At 37.6% G+C, this 20,256-nt stretch overlaps 1 protein-coding gene across 1 annotated transcript; it reads left to right on the top strand.

Moving 5' to 3' along the window:
• The first annotated feature begins 7,764 nt into the window (after positions 1-7,764).
• On the top strand, positions 7,765-19,982 carry ACOS5 (acyl-CoA synthetase 5). The gene is made up of 7 exons (XM_077366614.1): positions 7,765-8,210; positions 8,373-8,612; positions 14,104-14,685; positions 16,960-17,158; positions 18,283-18,428; positions 19,376-19,443; positions 19,549-19,982. The coding sequence occupies exons 1-7, from the start codon at positions 8,025-8,027 to the stop codon at positions 19,808-19,810; spliced, it is 1,683 nt and encodes a 560-aa protein (XP_077222729.1). The 5' UTR covers positions 7,765-8,024; the 3' UTR covers positions 19,811-19,982.
• Positions 19,983-20,256: the final 274 nt, after the last annotated feature.

Below are 20,256 nucleotides of genomic sequence, written 5' to 3'. Positions count from 1 at the left end.
ATAACGATCTTTACACTATGTGTGCCTAAATCGTCTGAGGAGGAATTATTCATAAACTTTATGTTGGGCCTTTCGCGAACTCAAGGAGATGGATTCTGTTTTCGTGGTGGTTGAAGACATGAATATCTTTCTAACTTTCAATGTTTCAGACTAAATTGGATATCATCCGCTCGATGAGCCAGCCTATCTAGAGCTTAACTGGAGGTGGAGTTTTCTAAGGGTCCGTACCAATCAACATATAAGACTCGTAAAACAATCTTGTATGTTCTTTCGGATTTTTCTGTCGGTTCGTTTTGGCTTAAACTGGGTTTTACATAGTAAAAGCACTTTGAAGTACATAGTAAAAGTACTCCCCTCGAACCCAAGCCCCTAAGCAAATTTGGGCTTACATCAAGGAGCACAAGAGAAGTACATAGAACTTTTGAATTAAGCCTGTTAGAGAAATAATTATGTATCTGTTGGAAAGAAAAAAGCAGTAACTAGTTTGGTTCAAGGCGCGAAATCGCTTTCCTTAAGACAGATTTCGCCCCCACTAGAAGTGTGCAAAGGGGATCCGCGAACTGCCTCCAAGATACAATGAAGCCAGTAGGAATGTCCTACTAATTTGACGACGCTATGCACAAGCGGAGTCAAATCCGAAATGCCCTTAGAATCTTACAAGCCTGAGAGAATCAGTCTAATTTCTGTTACTGCAGTATAACAGTAATTAGATAAACAATAAGAAAATAGTTTAGTAAAACGAATTTTGGTGGGAGCAAGAAAGAGAGTATAATGCACTAGAAGTCTTAAGAATTTATCCAGAAATGGGTAAATTCGATTGTCCTTTGAAATGGTTGGGTTCTGCAACTTTTATAGAGCCTCTGGTGTCTTTTCAGTGTGAAAAGCACCCCTGTACGGCGTGCGAAGTGCAAAGTGCGCCTAAAAAAGCGCCACTATGCGCCCTATAGCCCATTGCCCACGCCGCGCGTGCGTGTGCGCGTGCGCGTGCGCGAACGGTGCGTTGCACCGTCCCGCGGGTCCAACCATGGGTTCAACCCAATGTGCAATCAAACAAGTAATAGAAAAGTGTAGTGCTTTATAAGCCCTTCTCTTTCTTTTCTCTCATCCGATTTGGGACTATCTTTTCAACTACATTACACTATTCACTTTCTCTTGCAAAAAGCAATTATTTCCAAAGAAAAGTTTTTCTTTTTCCAAAACACACTTAAAGAAAATATTTTCCAAAAATTGTTTTGACCAAAAACACTTGATTTTGAAAAATCTTTAACAATCCCCCACCATTTTCAAAATCAAAAAAGATTTTCTCATCAGGCTTGGAATTTTTATGCATAAATAAAGGTATCTTTCGATTTGAACCTTTACTTAGTGAAAACACATCAAAGTTAACCAGAATTGCATAGTAGACATGTCTTTGAACTAGCGATTCTATTTGGTTAACCGGACACATCTCACACATAAGAATTTATCTCTTTAGGCAATTTCTAAAAAACCGACACATGAATTGGCCTTGTGTCTATATCTTGGTTTCATGAGTGCTCTAGAAACTAGCGAGGTCTCATAGGAAGCGGCACCACTCCCACACTCACATAGGTAGACTTATCAAGAGTGCCCCTGTAACTATAACACTCCAACACTTTGTTATAAGTCTATTAAGAGCTCAAATGCTCAGCCTTTCCCTTTTATACATTACAGGTACCAAGCACTTTACCTTGGGATGGAAATATAATATATATTATAGTGCTTGCAATCACTCCATATGATGTACTTTGACTCATTGAACTCAAGACTTGATATTTATTCAAGTGTTGAGTCGAGGTTCCATCATTGGTGACTATTTGGTAATGGCTTTAACCCCATCCCTAATGATGTTTTACACACCATATCTCTCGCAAGAGCTTTAGTAAATGGATCAGCCAAATTTTGGCTTGATCTCACAAAATCAATAGTTATTACTCCATTAGTAAGTAACTCTCTCACAGTACTGTGTCTAAGTCCTATATGCCTGGACTTACCATTATAAACATGATTATATGCCCTTGATAGTGTGGCCTGACTATCACAGTGGACATAAATCGATGGCATAGGATTAGGCCATAACGGAATTTCCAATAACAAATTCCGAAGCCATTCCGCCTCTTTACAACATGCTGCCAGAGCTATAAACTCTGCTTCCATAGTGGATGTTGAAATGCATGTTTGTTTCTTAGAGACCCAGGAGACTGCTCCCCCACCAAGGGTGAAAATCCACCCACTGGTTGATGTATGATCTATACGCTCAGTTATCCAACTAGCGTCAGTGTATCCTTCTATTACAGTTGGATACCCACCATAACATAAACCATAGTCTATAGTTTTCTTTAAATATTTTAATACTCTATAGACTGCATTCCAATGAGAGAAATTTGGATTACTGGTAAACCTACTAAGCTTACCCACAGCAAATGCTATGTCTGGCCTAGTACAGGTCATAGCATACATAAGGCTACCAATCACACTAGCATACCCTAGTTGAGAAATAGTCCTTCCAGAATTAAGATATAACTTCCCACTAGGATCAAAAGGAGTTGAAGCAGGTGAACAATCAAAATGATTAAACTTTTTAAGAACTTTTTCAATATAATGTGACTGGGTTAGAATCAAACTACTGTTATGTCTTATGATTCTTATACCCAAGATCACATCTGCTTCACCCATATCTTTCATATCAAAGTTTTGAGATAAAAATAATTTAGTACTTTGAATACATTCAAAATCTGTACTAAATATTAACATATCATCAACATATAAACATATAATAACACCACTACCACCTTTAAAGTTACTATATACACATTTATCTGACTCATGAATTCTATAACCATTAGAGACTAACACCTTATCAAATCTTTCATGCCATTGCTTAGGAGCTTGCTTTAGGCCATATAAAGATTTGACTAATTTACAGACTTTATGCTCTTGACCAGGTAAAATGAAACCTTCAGGTTGTTCCATATACACTTCTTCATCAAGTTCACCATTTAAGAATGCTGTTTTAACATCCATTTGGTGAATGTGAAGTTTGTATATGGAAGCAAGAGCAATCAAGACTCTAATGGTAGAAATCCTAGCAACGGGTGCATAAGTATCAAAATAATCAATTCCGGGTTTTTGAGTAAACCCTTTGGCAACTAACCTAGCTTTAAACTTTTCTATAGTTCCATCTACTTTGATCTTCTTTTTGAAGATCCACTTACACCCAATAGGTTTAGATCCAGGTGGTAGATCAACTAAATACCAAGTCTTATTACCCATAATAGAATCCATTTCGTCATTAATTGCTTCTTTCCAAAAAGCGACATCCTGTGACTTTATGGCTTCCGTATAGGTTTGAGGGTCACTTTCTACATTTAAATCTAACATTATAGAAGATTTGAGTTTTTCTCTTGTCCCTTCTACTAGGTAAGTAACAAAGTCAGGACCAAAACTCTTTTCACTTCTATCTCTTTTACTTCTTCTTATTTCACTAGGTTCACCATCTTTTGTTTGTGGTTCTAAAGAAAGTTCCACAGTATTACTAGGCTGAACTTCTTTTGGAATTGAAGTAAACCTATTCTCATAAAAGAAGGCATCTCTAGATTCAATTATTGTATTAATTTGTAGAAAATCATTAGGTTCTATAACTAGAAACCTATATGCCTTACTATGGCTAGCATATCCTAAAAAAATACACTCTATACCCTTCTCACCTAATTTTCTTAATTTAGGTTTAGGAACTTTAACAATGGCTCTACAACCCCAAACTTTAAGATAATTCAAGTTTGGTTTTCTTTTCTTCCAAAGCTCATAAGGGGTTACATTATTCTTTTTACTTGGTACCCTATTCAATATGTAACAAGCAGTAAGTAATGCTTCACCCCAAAAACTTTTATTCAAACCAGAATTAACAAGCATAGCATTAACCATTTCAGTTAAAGTTCTATTTTTTCTTTCTGCTACACCATTTTGCTGTGGTGTATAAGGGGCAGAAGTTTCATGAACTATGCCCACTGATTCACAGAAAAGAGGGAAATGGTATTCACCACCCCTATCAGATCTAAGGCATTTAATGCATGTTTCACATTGGTTTTCTACTTCTGTTTTATAAACCTTAAACTTTTCCAACACTTCATCTTTATGACTAAGTAAATATACATAGCAAAATTTAGTAAAATCATCTATAAAAGTAACAAAATACTTTTTACCTCCCTTGGTAGGAACACTATGTATATCGCATACATCGCTATGTACAAGGTCTAACAGATTAGAAGTTCTATCTACTGAGGGAAATGGTTTAGTTATTAATTTAGTTTGCATACATATTTTGCATTTATCTACTAAATCAATTTCACATTTTGGAATTAAATCTAACTTAACCATATCATGCATTTTTCTAGTATTAACATGTCCTAAACGATTATGCCATAAAGATAAAGAGTCAACAACATAAGCAAAGACATTCACTTTATTGATATTGAGTTTAAACATCCCTTCATACATATATCCTTTTCCAACAAAGGTACCCCCCTTAGAAAGAATGAATTTGTCAGATTCAAATACGAGCTTGAAGCCATTCTTGTTAAGAATGCTTCCAGAAACTAAATTCTTTCGCACTTCAGGTACATGAAAGACATCGGTAAGAGTGAGGCGCTTGCCGGATGTAAATTCCAGTTCTACTTTGCCTCTTCCTTTGACTTCTGCCGTCGACGAATTGCCCATGTAAAGGACACTTCCATCTTCAACCGTTTCATAGGTCGAAAACAGATTCCTGTCTTTGCAGACATGCCTCGTCGCACCCGAGTCAATCCACCAATCATTGCCATCTTCAAGAATATTTGCTTCTGAAATCATGGCCACAAACTTGTTGTTGTCTGTTGGTGTTCCCGACTTCTTATCTTTAAGAAGTCGACATTCACTCTTGTAGTGGCCTGGTTTGCCACAATTGAAACAAGCACCCTTCCTTTTCTTATTCTTATTATTCTTCTTGTCAGGGTGTTTGTTTCTCTTCCGATTGCCTTTCCCTTGTTGGTTTGGTTTATTGACATTTTCCACCAAGTGTATCTTAGAGGAAGAATTCTCATGATCATCTTTATGATCTCTAATCCTTGACTCTTCCTCAATCCTGAGGCATAAAGCTAAGTCATCAAGAGAAATCTCCTCTTTCTTGTGTTTAAGACTTTTTCTAAATTCTTTCCAACTTGGCGGAAGTTTGTCAATAATCGACGGAATTATAAAGGAATCATCAAGTAAAATGCCTTGCAAATGAATTTGACTCACCATGTGTTGGATTTCATGCAGTTGATCAATAACAGGTCTATCATCTACCATGCGATAATTCAGGAAACGACTCACAGAGAATTTTTTGCTGCTAGCATCCTCCGCCATGTACTTCGCTTCGAGTGCGTTCCAAATCTCACTTGCCGATCCCATTCCCTGATATATGTCGAACAAAGTATCCGACATAGCATTGAGGATGTGCCCTTTGCAGATGTAATCATCTTGTTCCCATTTCATTCTTGCACGAGCCTGCGCTAATGTCTCATTTTCAACTGTTGTCGGCCTTGGGGATGTGAGAACTCGAACTACTTTGAGCGACGTAAGGATGAAGTGCAACTTCTTCTGCCATCGCTTGAAATTCCCTTTGTCAAATCGCTCAAGTTTGACAAAGTCTTGGGACATTTGACGGATTGAGTACAACGCCATTGAAGCAAAGATAAATCTGTCTTAAGATTGTTAGAGAAATAATTATGTATCTGTTGGAAAGAAAAAAGCAGTAACTAGTTTGGTTCAAGGCGCGAAATCGCTTTCCTTAAGACAGATTTCGCCCCCACTAGAAGTGTACAAAGGGGATCCGCGAACTGCCTCCAAGATACAATGAAGCCAGTAGGAATGTCCTACTAATTTGACGACGCTATGCACAAGCGGAGTCAAATCCGAAATGCCCTTAGAATCTTACAAGCCTGAGAGAATCAGTCTAATTTCTGTTACTGCAGTATAACAGTAATTAGATAAACAATAAGAAAATAGTTTAGTAAAACGAATTTTGGTGGGAGCAAGAAAGAGAGTATAATGCACTAGAAGTCTTAAGAATTTATCCAGAAATGGGTAAATTCGATTGTCCTTTGAAATGGTTGGGTTCTGCAACTTTTATAGAGCCTCTGGTGTCTTTTCAGTGTGAAAAGCACCCCTGTATAGAGTCTTTCCAGATCGGTTTGAATTCTGGCCGTTAGATCGCGCCCATACGCGATTCAACGAACCAGATCAATCCTAGAGAGTCTGTTGGGATATTTAAATTCCCGTCCTCCCATCTAACCGTTAGATGATCCATCTATGGTACAGATCGCACCCCTTAGATCCTTGACCGTTGGGAAGGGACACAACCCAATGGATCGCACCCACTGACCGTTGGAGCACTGGGCCCGCTGGGCCGACCGTTGTGCTCGAATCAAAGCCCAACCCAATCGAACTATTCGACACTGGGCTTGGGCTTGATGGGCCTTTGAACTTTCGGCCCACCCACTAGACCGATCCACAATCGTCTAGATCCAACGGTCCAGATCAGATCTGGAAAAATTAAAGGCTCCAATCGCTCCTCGCTACGATGCGGCGTGCGAAGTGCAAAGTGCGCCTAAAAAAGCGCCACTATGCGCCCTATAGCCCATTGCCCACGCCGCGCGTGCGTGTGCGCGTGCGCGAACGGTGCGTTGCACCGTCCCGCGGGTCCAACCATGGGTTCAACCCAATGTGCAATCAAACAAGTAATAGAAAAGTGTAGTGCTTTATAAGCCCTTCTCTTTCTTTTCTCTCATCCGATTTGGGACTATCTTTTCAACTACATTACACTATTCTCTTTCTCTTGCAAAAAGCAATTATTTCCAAAGAAAAGTTTTTCTTTTTCCAAAACACACTTAAAGAAAATATTTTCCAAAAATTGTTTTGACCAAAAACACTTGATTTTGAAAAATCTTTAACAAAGCCTAGGGTTTAAGTTACAAGAGGAGGACATAGAACCTTTGACTCTACAAGCTACATGAAGAGGAAAAATAAAACCCCTTTACAAAGAAACAAGCAATACACACACTCACACACACTTTTTTTTGGTAGGGAAGCTGGGATTGAACCTCTAACCTCATGGTTGAAGAACATTGTCTTTACTAATGAGCTACAGGCTCAACCCACATATTGTAACCTAGAGCCAAATCACTTTCCCTTGACTTTAATATGAGTTATACATTGTAGATTAAAGGGCTTATTGTGGTTGGAGATATATTCTTCACTTCTTGATCTTTCTTTGAGACAGGCTATGGAAAATTCCTTCTTCATTTTATAGCAAATAACCATGTCCTTTCCCAACCTAATATTTTTTTTTCTGGATATTATTGTTTGCTACCCACTTACAATTTTCAGATAAAAACCTTCAACTTTTCTGCAGATTAATGCTCTTGCACTAGTCATACAAAACATGTCTTTTCATGGGTTAATTTTCTAGCCAATGGCATTGCCCTGAAGTGGTGGCATTTTTGTCATTTCACTCGTTTTTTTATTCCGAATGGTCCTTAAATGCCTAGATTTCTTGACCTTCTATGGATTTGGTTGCGGATTTTACGTTAGCATGCAGTGCTGAAAAACACAAGTGTTTGGAGGACTTGGTATCTAACGCCTCTTTAAGTGTATACACCATTTAATCAGTGTATACACTTTCCAGTGTATCACTCCAAATATCAACCTAAGATCTTCACCAAACCAAATATAGGAAGAATTGATGGTGATTTTTAATTAGAGAGGCATTGCACAGCCCATGACTCAACTACCTAAATTGGCAAAAGGTTCTGATACATCCCCCAAATCTCGTTTTCCACCGCTCATTTACTTAACACTGTCACTCTAAATGCATTTTCCATCTAATCTTTAATCCAACCCACTAATCCTTCTTCAAACATGAGTAGAAATTTATAATCCCTCCCCTTTAAAACCCCTCCTAAACTCTCCTTTCTCCCCACATCAAAACAATGGGAAAACATTTAGAACAAACCTTGCAAGAAGAGGAAGAACACATCTTCACAAGCCGACTTCCGGCAGTTTCGGTGCCGGAAAATGTAACGCTGCCGGAGTTTGTACTCGAAGGGGCCGAGTTATTCGCCGACAAGGTGGCAATCGTGGAAGCCTTCACCGGAAAGGAGTATACGTACGGTCAGGTAGTTTTCCATATTCGATATGAGACGATATAACATTTCTTCGTTCATTCCCATCCAATCAAAAAAAAAATATTTTTGGATAGGATGGGTTGATTTTTTTTTTATGAATCGTGAAATAAAAAAGATCTTTCTTATCAATTATTTCATAATCATTAATCCCAGATTGTTCGAGACACCCAGAGGTTCGCAAAGGCTTTGAGATCTATAGGGTTGAGGAAGGGTCAAGTAGTGGTGGTGGTGCTGCCGAACGTGGCGGAATATGCTACTGTTGCCTTAGGGATAATGACGGCCGGAGGTGTTTTCTCGGGGGCGAACCCTCAAATGCTTGGGTTGGAGATAGAAAACCAGGTGAAGGATGCAGATGCCAAGTTAATTGTCACAAATGCATCTACTTATGGGAAGGTGAGTTTGTGAGTCTGGTATATTTACTATGAGATATATAACATTAGCTCTTGTTCTCAAGTTGATGAGAGATTAAGCTTAACACCGGCTATGTTAGAATATATCAGATCAAATCTAGAAAGATCTGACCGTTTGGATTGTTTGGGTGGTAGGTTAGGGCAACAATGTGTCCCTTGCTCTCTTAGCCCCTAAAACTAAAGGCTAAGTTGCCCTATCTACCACCCTAACAATCTGACCGTTGGATTGTTTGCGTGGTAGGTTAGGGCAACAAAGTGCTCTCTTAGACCCTAATACTAAAGGCTAAGTTACCCCACCTACCACTCTAACAATCCGACGGTCAGATCTCTTTCTAGATCTGATCAGATGTATTTTAACAATCTCACCCTTTTCCTTTTTGTCCAATAGTCACAACTTAGGTTACTTGGTTGGCTCAATGCTCGTCATTCGCCGTTATTTGTACGTCCATATCCCTGCAAATTAACCACAATTATATCATTTTCCTCTAAATCATGGAAAAAGAAATTATCGTAGGAAAATAATTTCCATTTGAATTTTTTCTTGCAATCCAAACAGGACCTAAGATCGAGACACACTCCAAGTCTCTTACCTAGTTTTGGTTTTCAAACTTCTTATTTCCACATCTCGATTTGAGGGAGGTTCGATAATTCTAAGGGGCTGTTTGGTTGGATGGAAAAAATAATTCAGGAAAACTTGTCTAGAAAATAAAATTTTCCAGCATTTGGTAAAACATATTTGTCGTGGAAATATTTTCTCAGAAATAAAGATTTTCCCTATTTTTAATGAAAATTGCTAACCTACAATACCCTGAATTTCTTTTTCATGTGATATTTCTTCCTTCATTTTTTTTATACACAAACCCGCCTTACAATTATACATAAATGGCAGGGGAACCAGAATGACAAAGTTGTGAAGCAAAACGGCCCAAAACTAGACCGCATCCCCAAACCATGCAAACAATAAACCAAGTTATATAGGTCACAAGTAGGGCTGCAACTCGGGTCAGCCGGGTCGGGTTTTGGAGAACCCAACCCTACCCGAGAAATATCTCGGATCGGGTTGGGCTTTTTTTCGGAAAACCCACGATTCTCAAACCCGGCCATACCCATGATAAATCTCGGGTCGGGTTTTTTCACGTTGACGCAATTTTTTAAGGAAAATTCTTGTTTGGCAAGGCAACTCAACTCATAGAAGCAAAAATTACACTCACATTACACTTGAATCAAACAATGATGTAATTACACTCACATTACACTTGAATCAAACAATGTTGTAATCAAACAATGTTGTAATTACAATCAAACAATGCTGAATCAAACACTTGAATCAACTCAACTCATAGAAGCAGAAATTACACTCACATACAGTAACAGTGGGTGCGTGGGTTTTCACTTTTAACTTTTAACTAACAATAGAAAAAAATGTACATACTATAACTTATGTAACTCGGGTCGGGTCGGGCCCCTTCAAACCTGGCTCGACCCGAGATTCATGCGGGCTTTTGAATGCTCAACCCGGCTTGACCCGAAACCCATGAAACCTGAACCCAACCCAGGCTATTTTCGGGTTGAGTCGATGCGGGTCGGGTAAAACCCGGCTCGAGTTGCAGCCCTAGTCACAAGTCACAACTGAAGAACAAATACCCTAAAATTAAAGCTTAATTCAAGGGAAAATTCTAAAAAAAAATGTGATTTTTATCTGAAAATCTCAAAAAATTGTTGAGTTGGCTAAATTCTCAAAAAGGGGTGAAACTCATCCCAATGAATGTTTTAAGACCAAAATTCCCTTGTGTTGGTTTTCCCTCCATGAAAGGAAGCAATGGATCCCAATGCATTTCACCTAACATTTTTACCTTCTTCTTCCCCACGCCAAAATGAAACTCCATTGTCTGTTGTAAAAATCCATTGAAATTCCATTGCAGAGAGGTGAAACTCCCATCTCCTAAAATCTAGATTTTGTTGGATCTCTTTATTTTTCTTTGGCTATGAAACCTAAGCTTCTCTGGTAGGTCCATTGTGATACATTTGCATAGGTTTAACATGTTCCTTACAATGCTATGGTGTATTGTCATCATCTTGTTTATTTGTTAGAGATTTGTTATGGTTTTGTTAGGCATTTGTTATTGTCATCATCCTCTTTACAATGCTATGGTGTATTGTCATAATCTCTCTATCTCTCTAATGCCCTCTATGTTTCTATTTAGAGTAAACTCAGATGAAACTCATGTTTATACAATTACAACCACTATTTAAATGTGTAGAATCAATATTTTGTTCTCGGAACTACTGTTGATATCTGGGAACCAGTATTTAAACACTCAGAAGCACCAATTATACATAGGAATAGGGGTGTAAACGGATCAAATTCGGAGCGGATATGGCTATATCCGAATTCGATTACAGTATACACTATCCGAATTCGGATTCGGATTCGGATTAGACGGATATTTAATATATATTACCGAATTCGTATCCGCCGGATATTGTTCGAATTCGGATATTATCCGTATCCGTTTATTTGGTAAATTCGAACATTTTATTGCGGCACTTTATCTTTTTTCTCCTTCTTACTCGAATGAATTTTTCAAACCCTAAAACTAGACCTCTACATTCTCTTCACAAAATTAACTTTCAAACCCTAAAATATATGAGATCCTCTTCTTCCTTTTAAAACAAAGGCAGAGAGAGAGAGAGGGAGGCGGTGGGATGGATGATAGTGTTGATAGTGGTTTTTGGGTTTTTCCTTTTTTTTTATATGATGGAATGGGTTTGGGCCATTTTTGTTTTTTTTTTTTCTAAAAAGAAAATTCACTTTTCTTTTAGAAACAAAAGATAGTGTGTCATTACTAAAAATAAATATTAATGATATTATTCGGATCTGATATACCATTTACCAGATTCGCATCCGCTAAGAGCCGGATATCTCATAAACGGATTCGGATAATATCCGCTTGAAACGGATTCGGATAATATTCGCTTTAAATGGATTCGGATGCGGACGGTAATCGAATTTCCGAATATCCATTTACACCCCTACATAGGAACCACTATTTACCACTATGTAGTGGTTCCGAGGTATAAATAGTGGTTCCAAGGTATAAATAGTGGTTCCAGAGTATAAATATTGCTCCACACAATCTAATAGTATTTCATTGGGTGTCAAAGTTGCAATGAATTTATAAACAGTGGGTTAAATAGTTGTCTAAACAGTCAGATCTTATGGTGGTTCATAATTTAGATGGTCTAATACTTGTTCCGAGAGTTTAGATTGTGAGATTGAAATTCAAAGTTATGCAGTCAAAACTACTATAAGAAGTGACAATGACTGTATTTATAGGGTTTTAAACACTCAGAACCACTCATTATACCTACGAACCACTATTTACCACAATGTAGTGGTTCTGCGTAGGTATAAATAATGGTTCCCAGGTATAAATAGTGGTTCTAGAGTAGAAATATTGCTTCACACAAGCTAATAGTACTTCATTGGGGTGTAACCATAAGCTTCAAAAAAGCTTTCAATGCGAAGGTCCTTATACATGAAATTAAGTGTGGAAATGCCGAGGCTTCTGACCGCACCCTTCCTGCATATGCTCACTTTGGTGAGGACTTTTGGTACCTGTTTGTCAATATGGTAAAAAGGTCGACTTGCCGATCGACCCATCTAGGCTTTTCGAACCTGTTTGACCAGACGGTGAAAAGGCCGACTTGCAGGTCGACCCATGAAGGCTTTTTGGTACCTGTTTCTCTAGAAGGTGAAAAGGTCGACTTGTAGGTCGACCTATATTCGTATTTAGTACCTGTTTGAGCAGATGGTAAAAGGGTCGACTGGATACTCTTTTTTTTTGGAGGTAGATGCTGACATGATCCAATTGGGGGGCCGGAATATCCAATTGGGGGGGCCATGGCCATGACCATTACACTATCTAAGCATGCATACACAAGTGCAAGCCAATTACATGAACCTGTACAATGACAAGATATGTCATGCATGAACCGATACAATACATGAACCAACAACATAAGTAAAAGCCATCCACAACAACACAAGTAAAAGCAACATCTGCCATCCAATACAAATCAACATTTGTCATGCATCAACCATCCACAATATGTCATCCATTCTAAATGTGGAAATACAGTGATGACCCTATGTAGAATATCAAAACCACTATTTAAACACTTAGGTAATCTATTTATACGGTCCTAACCACCATGTAGACCTCTAATCTATTTATATGGTCCTAACCACCATGTAGACCTCCACTATATAGTGGTTTTGAGAGTATAAATAATGAGAATAAAAGGTTATGCAGTCAAAACCACTATAAAAAGTGAGGATCAGTGTATAAATAGGGGATTAAGCACTCAAAACCAATAATTATACCTAGGAACCACCATTTACCACTATATAGTGGTTCCGATGTATAAATAGTAGTTCTGAGGTATAAATTAAGATTCACACATTCTACTGGTATTTCATTGGGTGTCAAAGTTGCAATGAATTTATGAACAATGGGTTAAATAGTTGTCAATACACCAAGATCTTATGATGGCTTATAGTTTAGATGGCCTAATACTTGTTCCAAGAGTTTAAATTGTGAGATTGAAAATTTTATGCATTCAAAACCACTATAAAAAGTGAGAATGAATGTATTTATAGGGTTTTAAACACTCAGAACCACTAATTATACCTAGGAACCATTATTTATAACTATGCAGTGATTCTGAGGTATAAATAGTGGTTCCGGGGTATAAATATTGGTTCATACATTCTAATAGTATTTCATTGGGGCTCAAAGTTGTCATGAATTTATAAACAGTGGTTTAAACACTCAGAACCACATTTAGATGAAAGAAACAACAATTAAATCCTTCCAAGCACGAATTGTGGTTTCAAGATTCTTGGGAACCACAATTACAGTCAAAACCACTATAAAAAGTGAGAATGAGTGTATACATAGTAGTTTAAACACTCAGAACCACTAATTATACAGTGAGAACCACTATTTACCACTATGTAGTGGTTCCAAGGTATAAATAGTGGCTCATACATTCTAATAGTATTTCATTAGATCCATTATCCTTTTTGGAGTGCTTTTCGGATCTTAGTTTATGAGTCCGGGTCACAAGCTATTCTGAGTCAAGTGGGACTATCCATCAAAGTGTCGTAAGTCCTACTTATATTGTCCTATTTGCATTGTGGCCCATCTAATGGACAGTTTGGATCATCCTATGGTGTGACCAGTGCAATACTTTTTGAAAAATGCTTGAGTATATGGGTTTACACCATATAAAAACTCTTTCTCATGAAGAAACAATATGTCTTCCCTACCACCAAGTCAAAAACCGATCCATGCAAAAAATAAATAATTCCGTAAGAAATGCTTTTCTTGCAATGCAAACAGGGCCATAGGGCACCCTTCAATTTAGCATTCCTCTATTTACATAAATTTAATTTAAACTTCCAACAGGTGAAGATTCTCAACCTCCCAATCATCATTGTGGGCGAAGATCGTGTGGAAAGCGCAATTTACTGGGATGATCTATTAGTCGCAGGCGAACGTTCGGGCCCCAAGGAGGCCGAGGAGGTGGTGGGCCAGGGAGACTTGTGTGCACTACCATACTCTTCTGGGACCACAGGGATGTCCAAAGGTGTAATGCTAAGCCACAAAAACTTAGTAGCCAACCTCTGCTCAACCCTTTTCAGTGTGGGCCCTGACTTGGTAGGCAAGACCTGTACACTTGGACTAATGCCCTTCTTCCATATATATGGGATTACTGGGATTTGTTGTGCCACTCTCAAGAACAAAGGGAAGATTGTAGCGATGGGGAGGTTCGAGCTGAGGACTTTCCTAAGTGCAATGATAGTTCATGAAGTGAATTTCGCTCCGATCGTGCCGCCGATCATATTGGCGTTAGTTAAGAATCCGATTGTCGACGAGTTCGATCTTGGAAAGCTGAAGCTCAAGGCGATCATGACGGCGGCGGCTCCCCTCGCGCCCGAGCTCCAGACCGCCTTCGAGCAAAAGTTCCCTGGAGTCCAAGTTCAAGAGGTAAGGCTTCTTTTCTTTTCTAAATTGTGTTCAAATAATTTGATTTGGGTTCCTATAATTGCAAATAGAATTACTATCACAAGCTTCATATCGCACTACCTAAGTTCTTTTCAAGCATGAAAAAAAAAATGTTCTGTGCATGACAGAGAGGGAGGCTTACTTCCATATTTTAATGGTCATTTTGGTTGCAGATAGTTAATCACCTCGTAGAGTAGTGGTGTAAGTAGGTTAATAGGGAGTGGTGGAAGTGTTTGGTTGCCAACCTCGTAGAGTAGTGGCAGGGAGAGTTATTAACAATATGGATAGGAGAAGGCGTCATTCCCAAGAAAATCTTTGCTTGGATTTTGTTGGGAGTTTGACAACCAAGAGACATAATTAGTAGCCTTCCGGGATTTCAATGCTATATGGCAATCAAACAAAGGGTTTTATGACGTGGACCCAAAAACTAAGCAAAACCCCTAAGCCAACCTAACTTTCTGTACTTTTCATCTGGTCAAAGACAAGTCATATATTCACACTGCTCCTTTTCCAGTATTTAACCATTCTCATTTTACTTAAATTGATAACAAAAAGGGCCGGTCAAAATGCAGCCAATTTTAGGAAAAGAATAGCAAAAGGGGGTGGAAATATCATTTCTCTAGGCAAGGAAAAACTAATCAAGAATACTTCCGTATGTCATGAGAGAGAGGGAGAGATGAGTTTCATACTTAATTAAGAAGGCGATGGGGCTCGCAAATAAATACCAAGCATAGATGGTAATTTTTTTCTTGGAAAAGTTTTTCCTTTACACAATGTAGATGAAAATGATAAGATTATGGTCAATTTAGACGAATGTCAGTGAAAATTGAAGGTCAATCTATATAAAATTGAATAGGTTAATTTGGTTCAAATCATCTTTTTTTTGTACAGATATTTTTACCTTTCCAACCTTTTCGAAAAAAACCGTGCGATTCAAACCAAACAGGGCCTTATAAGGAATGTAAGTCAAACATTGATGGGCATTTTATGTTCACATGCTTTTGGTATATTGGTAGCTTATATGAAGAATTTTGAGGCTAAGCATGCTTGACCTAGGCAATATGACTTAGAGTGGCTTTTGTCTTTTATTAGATTTTTTTATGAAAAATTATTTGGCTTGGGTCTGTGTGTTTGGTAGGCTGACAGAAAGGGTTCACAAGATACACACCAATGAAGAAGGAAAGTTGTTGTTTGAATCTTTAGGGACACAGGCATTCCCGAATAGAAATAGCTTCTTCATACATTTTCGTTGTTTTTTTTTACTAAGTTGGTTTGATTTATTGTGCACAAAAGACTTTCAAGTTTATTATCAGAGAACCTTTTATGAAGGACGAACTACATGCAATCTTACGTATATGATGAAATTTCTTCTTTTTCCTTTCTAATGTTTAAGGCCGACGTGATTATCCAAATAGGCCTTTAATATCTTATGTATCAACTCTTTGTATTTGAATTAACACATAGTGGTTTTTCTCTTAATTTATTCTTCCTTTTTTGTTGAAGATGGCTTTTTACATTACTTTAGTATTTTCTTTTATGTTCATAGCTTGCTCTTTATGCTTTGGTCTCTCGAACAAGATGCATCTTTGCGTCTGATGCATTGTATCCCATCCACCATATCCTGATTTCTTTTAGTCAACTTCCATTCTCTCATAAGCATTGTTCACTCATATGTTTGTTCTTTATTCTACTTTCATTGTCTTGCTGTTTCTTTTTTTTTTATCAAAAATGACCTTCACCCGTGCCCAGAGCATCGCACGGGTTGTCCCACTAGTACTTTCATATGAGAAAGAGGGAAGCCAAATAGGGTTGCTTCCATATGTAATGGTGTTGTTCTTTTGTACTTCCCATATAGGGAAAGATAAATGATATTTCCACCCATTTCCAGTATTTCCACACCACCTGTTTGTGCCCGTTTTGTTCGACATAAATGGGCATAAAACAAAGTTTACAACCATTTTTCCACTTAAAAATGGGCACGAGGTTTTACGCCCGTTTTTCATGGACTGAAAATGATAACAAATATCAATCAAGAATACTTTCATATGTTTTGCAAACATTATCTCCCTTGGACAAACAAATATCAATCAAGAATACTTTCATATGTGATGAAAGAGAGAGGGCAAGGAGTACTTCCATATATATGCAAAACAAAAGGAGGCTTTTCTCTTATACATTACATTGAACACACTGGTTTACAAAGAGTGCTACTTTCAAATATAATAAACAGTTTCATATTTTTCTACCTTTCATTAGGCATATGGGTTGACTGAGCATAGCTGCATAACTCTTACACATGGTGATCCAAGTCAAGGACATTTCATTTCAAAGAAGAAGTCTGTAGGATTCATACTACCCAACTTGGAGCTCAAATTCATTGATCCTGACACTGGAAGATCTCTCCCAAAGAACACACCTGGTGAAATTTGTGTAAGAAGCAAGTGTATAATGCTAGGTATGCCCCTTTTCTCGTTTCAGCACTGAAATTTTCTTTCTCATATGTGAATTTTACCCACACACTTCCTAAATTCCCTATTGGCTGACGGGGTCATATGACCCCGCTAACCAACAAGGTTGAAGGTATCACAAAATGGGAGTGCCCTTAGCAACGCCCTTTTATTAGTTTTTTTTATTATATATAGAAGTCCCTATATAAGAATTTTATATTTTAACAAAGTTTTCATTTGATGTCTTTACCATAGTTAGCAAAACTCCGTTTTAAACGGAAAAAACGCGTTTTATTGGTGTGCCGTTTAAAACTCTTTTAGCCAACTTTCCAAGTTTAACACCTCCATATTTTGTAAATGGCATAATTCTGAACTCATTTTCCTGAATTTCTGTTTTTTTTATTATGTTTTTTTGAACTAGTACCGTATTAAACTCGAACTTTTGCCGTCCCCTTTTTTTGCCGAATCACGTTTTGCTAACTACGGTCTTTATACAGCTGCGCTATTTTATTTTATTTTAAATACAGTGGGTCCTACCTTGTTCTAAGATCCAAACCATTCATTTGTTGGGCACCAATGTAAATTGTTCGTGCACCAAAATCATCCCTATTTGATGATCTTGACCCTCCGATCTGTAGGAGGACGGTGCATATTATAGAAACCTTCAAGGACCGGAGACTTGGGATCATCATATAGTGATGATTTTTTAGGGCACAACCTATTTATGTTAGCGCCCAATGAATGAATGGTTTGGATCATCGAACAGGGGGTGAGTCCCACTGTATTTATTTTTTTAAAATACCTACATCATACTAAAACTCTATAACAACGTCCTCTTAAACTTGGAAATTATAACTAAGAATCATTTTTTTCTAGATTTAAGATAAAGTCATTTTCAAATTTATGTAAAAAGTAGAGGCTTAGTTGCAATTTCTAGGCTTAAAGAGGGTGTTGTTACTAATCTAGAGTAGAAGGTTCAATGGACTTCCTTGTAAAAAAACCTTTTTATTATGGAGAAAGAAGAAAATCATTCTTTTATCAACAATTATATCATTAATTGCCGCATTATCATACTAATAGTTGTTATCTTTGTCATTAAGTGTACTAATAGTACGGCGATCTTGTACTATAGGTTACTACAAAAACAAGGAAGAAACAGATCGGACCATTGACTCGGAAGGGTGGCTCCACACCGGCGATGTCGGTTACATAGACGATGACGGAGATGTCTTTATCGTGGACCGCATTAAGGAATTGATCAAGTACAAAGGTTTCCAGGTAATTGTCTTAGTTTACACTAATGATGTTAAAAGGGACTTATCGAGTTTCTATAGGTTCTGTTTCTCTACATTTCTTTCTACGCAAAATGGGCTTAAAACAAATTTTATGCCCATTTTTTTTTCCACTTAAAAGTGGGCATACAATTTGTTTTACAAAGAAACAGAGCCTCAATGTAAATTAGGTGTAAAACAAATTTCATGCCCATTTTAAAGTACAAATGGGCATACAATTTGTTTTACACCCATTTTAACAGTTGGGGTGTGTTGATTGTTTGAATCAGGACCCTCATGTGGGATTAGCACTTAAAAGTGTTTCTTTTTTTTTCTAAACGGCCCTCTAAAAATTTAGTCATAAAAGCATGCATTTTCCTAGTGAATAATGTTCACCCATAGCAAGTGCCATGTGTCATTTTCTTTTATGGTATAGATTTGGATTTGGATGTTTTAAATTGGGAAATGATATCAACACAACCATGTTTTGATATATGCGCTCACCTATCTTGTCTTCTAGTATTTGAAAAGCTGTCAAAAGGTCATTACGGTTCCTAAAAAACTCTTACAAGCCAATTAAAAGAGAAAAAACAAGCTAGAGCGCACCCATAACAAAAAGTTGGTGTGCTGATATCATTTTCCTAATATCTAGAGAAATTTACATTTACAAGGTTTTAATAACAACTCTGAGTCCAAAATTAAATGAAATTTAATGAAATTTTGTGTCCGGAACTGATTATTGGACTCAAAATTATATGCAAATTTGAGTCCAATAATTACTTTTGGCCTCAAAATCAATTTCTCAAAATTGAAAACGAACAGAGCCTAAACTTTGCCAAGAATTAGTTTTGAACTCAAAATCGATTCTAAAAATCCTAAACCCGGCCTAATTGTTGGTATATTTATTATGATCATTTTAAAGGAAAATCTTAATAATATTTTTTTTTCTTACAGGTGGCTCCTGCAGAGCTAGAGGCCATCCTTCTCTCTCATCCTTCAGTCGAAGATGCAGCTGTCGTCCCGTAAGTTTTCTTTCTTTTCTTTTTCCTTTTTGTTTGCATAAAATTGATTCACGAAAGAGTATTGGCCAAAATTATTTTTGAATCTAAACTGTTTCTTGATTGTAGATTACCTGATGAAGAAGCTGGACAAATCCCAGTTGCTTGTGTAGTGATGAACCCAAATGCAAAGGAGACTGAAGAAGATATCATGAATTATGTTGCTTCCAATGTAGCCACTTACAAGAGAGTGAGAGTGCTACACTTTGTTGACACAATCCACAAGTCACCGTCAGGGAAGATCATGAGGAGATTGATTAGAGATAATATGATGAAAAAGTTGGACATCAAATCACAAACTGGTGAAAAGGCTATCCCCCAAAGTGCCTGAGATTTACAAGAGCTTTGGACATGGACTGGAGACATATGCATTTAACAGCTGCATTGAAGAGTATTTCTTATCTTTCACCACATAATACTCTACCTTTTAAGACTCAAAAAATAATATGTGGGCACTTTAAGATGCATTAAGCCTCCTTTTTTAAAAAAAAACTTATCTTCTACTTGAGTGTGAAGCCTTAACATACGCACATGTTAAGGCCAATCTTCTTGGTACAAGGCCTTAAAGGTCCTACACACTTGACACTACTTGTTTGCATATATATACTGGCGATCTCTAAGCCATTCTATAGCCCATCCGTGCTACTGAGCTTGCTCTTGCTCGCATTTGGATGGACTAACATTTGGCTTGAGGGACTTGTGTTCGGATACTTATGATGAGAGCTGATGAGGACTGGGTTAAAAGTTTGATGGTACCTAATGACTATACAGTCCTGG

This window comes from Tasmannia lanceolata, unplaced genomic scaffold, assembly GCF_043159265.1.
Source record: "Tasmannia lanceolata isolate RefF3 unplaced genomic scaffold, GAP_Taslan_0.1 ptg000023l, whole genome shotgun sequence".
NCBI classification, from domain to species: domain Eukaryota; kingdom Viridiplantae; phylum Streptophyta; class Magnoliopsida; order Canellales; family Winteraceae; genus Tasmannia; species Tasmannia lanceolata.
The sequence above is the reverse complement of the archived record's forward strand: the minus strand, read 5'-3'. Positions and strand labels throughout refer to the sequence as shown.

Excerpts from the sequence above, each read along its gene's own strand:
- ACOS5 (XM_077366614.1), top strand. The coding sequence starts at position 8,025 with ATGGGAAAACATTTAGAACAAACCTTGCAAGAAGAGGAAGAACACATC. Across the intron at positions 8,211-8,372 it reads AGGAGTATACGTACGGTCAG|ATTGTTCGAGACACCCAGAG; the intron begins GTAGTTTTCCAT and ends CATTAATCCCAG. Across the intron at positions 14,686-16,959 it reads CTGGAGTCCAAGTTCAAGAG|GCATATGGGTTGACTGAGCA; the intron begins GTAAGGCTTCTT and ends ACCTTTCATTAG.